The 3745-nt window shown below is 42.5% G+C and overlaps 1 protein-coding gene across 1 annotated transcript; it reads right to left on the reverse strand.

Moving 5' to 3' along the window:
- Positions 1 to 855: 855 nt before the first annotated feature.
- Positions 856 to 2230, reverse strand: LOC138579755 (actin-related protein 8-like). The gene has a single exon (XM_069649988.1). It carries the CDS (start codon positions 2176 to 2178, stop codon positions 856 to 858), a length of 1323 nt encoding a protein of 440 aa, XP_069506089.1. The 5' UTR covers positions 2179 to 2230.
- Positions 2231 to 3745: the final 1515 nt, after the last annotated feature.

Raw genomic sequence — 3745 nt, forward strand, 5'->3', positions numbered from 1 at the left:
TGATCTGGCCTGGATAGAACCTATATATTTATGTTAACATCAGAGATCATAGTACTTGTGTTTCTATGTGGTGAGCTCAAGCGTAGTTATCTCATGTTGACAGTCACCATTTCATCATTACTTCAAAGTATTGTGAAGAAAACTTGTCTCTAAACAGTGGGATGAAAGGCATTCAATTCAAATCAAAGGACTCTCTCTAATCAATATTTTTATTAATATGTAGAAAAAATATCGTAAAAGATTGATCTCATTATTTTTTAGAAAAACATCACAAGTGTCAAAATCAGTGTAAACATTTACCAATCTGAGAAAATCACTGGTTCTTCTGATAAAATACATCATTCTCATCTAAAACCACATCAAACCATACGCCAAACATACCTCATTCATACTCAGATGATTCATCATTTCATTCACGACTAATATCTAAATCATCACTTAAAAACAACATCCTACAATACAACAATACGACTTTGTGTCCATTACAAATATGAACGGTAGGATTTTAACAACTGAGTCGACGTCAATTATTTGGTCTAATACATCACAAAAATGCTCAGTATCATTTATATCAGAGCTGTTACTAATGACAGCACATTCCAAAACCCGACATGTTTCTTTCTGTACAACGATTATTCAACAGAAATTCTTCAGGGGCAAAACAGTCCAGCGTTGTCAAAGGAACGTCAGTGGAATTAGGAACATGTAGACTACACCAACAACTCACAGCTGGTCTCTAATTCTGGTGTTCACTTGGTACGCTCATCTCATCAAAAATGATGGTGCAGTGTTACCGTTTGCATGGTCATGATCCGCAATCTTAGGGACGGATGCAGAAATGTAGAACCCGATGATTCACAAGGGCAGGTCCTCACAAACCTGATCTTGTTTACTCTGTGTGGCAAGGAGATAATGCTCATCGTGAGGATCTTCTGGATCTCCTTGAGACCGGTACTGCAATGTGGTCATTTTCTGCCCCACAATGCCAAATGTTGCAGGGTAAAACAATGCCATTGGAGCCTGTAATCTTTCATCTCCTATACGCAACTGGTACAATAATGTAGGAGAATCTGGGTGACGTACTTGAAATTCATGGTCTTTTAGTCCAGAGATATCTTGATCTAAATGAGTAAATGTCTCTTTTAGCTGCTGCAGAAGAAGGCAATCCAACGGATTCGATAGCTGGCAATCTCTGTAAGGGAAGCCTGCGCGCTGCATAAGCCAGTACAAACATCGGGTAACGTCCGAGCCACCATATGCCAAGCAAAGCCTGGTATTACGATGCGAAATGCCGTCTTCCACACAGCACACATTTGTCTTCTGGTCACCTACATCCACAACACATGCACTTCCGAGGCCACTTCCAAAGGTTGCGCACACAGACTCCTGATGGACCACAATGCCTGAAAATCCCATCTTCATGAGAGTCATGTTCACCAACTCCTTCACATGCTGCCGGTTGTAAATGTCTGGTACTAGTAAAATGCACCTGTAATATTTTAAATCTTTTAACGGTATTTCCAAACATTTCTGAATGACATGGGACCAAATAGTCTCTAGATCTGCAAGAACCGCAGTAAGTGATCCACCGGATCCCGCATGAAGGTTCAACTCGCCTCTGCGGATTGGATAGTGGATATTGTAGCAGTCAGTAGGATTGACATGGAGCGCTTCTTCTCCTACTAGAAATGGTGGGTGATGGCTGGTGCTGGTCCATTTCATGCCACAGCTGTGATCTAAAATTGCAGGACGCATCTGTTTATTGTATGCTCGTGCCTGGTCAGGTGACACTGGGATTCGCCTTGTGCCATTTGACATTTTTTTAGACCAGATTGCTTGATCCACCATTTTAAGGCCATTTTGTCTTTGTTCATTACTCTCCGGTTTATTTAATCCATCCCTTAGCAGCCATTTGTCTCTGTAGGTGGGCTGCCCTTGTTGCTTGTGTCTCCTTGCAATAACATGAGGAATATTTACAGGAAGTGTATCTGTTGCTCTTCCAATCCTCAGAGTTGTTGATCCCGGGTGGATTACAATGATGAAGTTGCTCTGTATTTGCTCCTGCAGAGATTCCTGCACCACGGCCGGTACTATCGGGCGTTTCACCCCGACGCGCTGCTCTTTCTCACGCTCTTTCTCCTTCCCGTTCTCAGGATCCCCCTTCTCCGCTTGGGTCATGGTCACATTCGCTTGTTCCCATCACAAGAAACAGACAGGCATCCGAACTCAGTGTTTGCCAATAGAGACAGCACCTAGACTAGTTGATCTGTCTCGGCTCTTCAGATACATGGTCCCTGGAGCCGGAAGTGGCTCACATCCTCATTCCACACCTGCAGCGGCAGAACTTTCCTGATTGAAGTGTTGTTTTATCGCAATTAACATGCATTGTGACCTTTCTTTGGAAAGTGCCTGTGTTGAAGCACAATAACCTTTTGAGTTTTGTGATGAGCCAAACTCAGAGCATAATAACATCACAACAATCAATGAGGGTCATGGATTGCCCCTCATGTGTCACACTCATGATGTGTGCTTTATTGGTAATGTTTCCTGTCCTTAATGTGATCATTTTTTGGAGGACAACCCATTGAGTTCTGCCCCCCCCCAACTCCATCTCTCCTATATGACTTATGTTGCTCTCAATACTAGGCCCTGCTCTTTTTAGTTTAGGTGATGGAACACACTGCATTATGGGGAACCACTTCAACGTGCACTGGGTTGAAGCAGGAGACACTTTAAGGGAACTTCAAACTGATCATGGCTCACACACACGTGGAATTCCATGTTAACTTGGAAACCACGCAAATTAATAAAAAACGTTTTGTAGTGTGAACGTGCTCAGAGGCCAGTGTAAAAAAAGATGATTGTTTTGTGATTTTGTTATTATCTGATATGAGCTGGGTGGTGTCCCAAAGCAAATCTTTATGCACTAATTTCCAGAATCATGGGGCACATGATAGATGCTTTTTTGGTGGCACTGGTATTTATTTGGGGTGTTTTATCATTTGAAAACTTTCTAGATGTAGTGTAATCCCATGAAACCTAAAAGAGCCAAAGCATATAAGCATGAATTTTGCTGAAACACACTTCCATTAGAGCCGCTGGTGTGTGCTGTGTGTTCCAGTGATTGCACTACTGCAGGGACCTCTATTGGATTTGGATTTGTTGGCACCCTGAGACTGGGATATAGTCTGGTTACTCTTCCCACTTGCTGTACCTGTAGCCCACCTTCAAAACCTCACACCAGCGTGGAGCGCGCAGTGTGCGCTGTGTGTTCCAATGTTCCAGCGGGTCAACCAGATAGCTTGGTTGTGCCTGGCTGGCTCGGACTTTGGACCTTTCTTTTCTGCTCAAGACCAATGGTTGCTGGCGGTAAGCACAGTGAGTGGAAGAGTGACTATTTATTGAAACAAATCTAATATTTGTTTATTCTAGAATCCATACAGCACAACTGCAATGAAAAGACAGAACGTGTCTAAATATGGTCTGCACAGTTCTACAGCAAAGGCAACCAAACAGTTGCATAGTTCAGCAATCCGGTCTTCACCAATAAATCCCAATTTGGTACCTAGGAAACAAGCTTTAGCTAGCAACACAGCCAATATTGCACAAACCATGCTTGCAACTAATAAGTCTGCATTGCACAATGATATGGATGACAGCACAACAAAAATGACAGACTTTTTTAAAATGTCTACTGTTGGCAGTTTCTCTGACAACAACAATGACAACATTGAAATTCCACCAG

This window comes from Ambystoma mexicanum, chromosome 3p, assembly GCF_040938575.1.
Source record: "Ambystoma mexicanum isolate Mex_15411 chromosome 3p, UKY_AmexF1_1, whole genome shotgun sequence".
NCBI classification, from domain to species: Eukaryota; Metazoa; Chordata; class Amphibia; order Caudata; family Ambystomatidae; genus Ambystoma; species Ambystoma mexicanum.

Excerpts from the sequence above, each read along its gene's own strand:
- LOC138579755 (XM_069649988.1), bottom strand. The coding sequence starts at position 2,178 with ATGACCCAAGCGGAGAAGGGGGATCCTGAGAACGGGAAGGAGAAAGAG.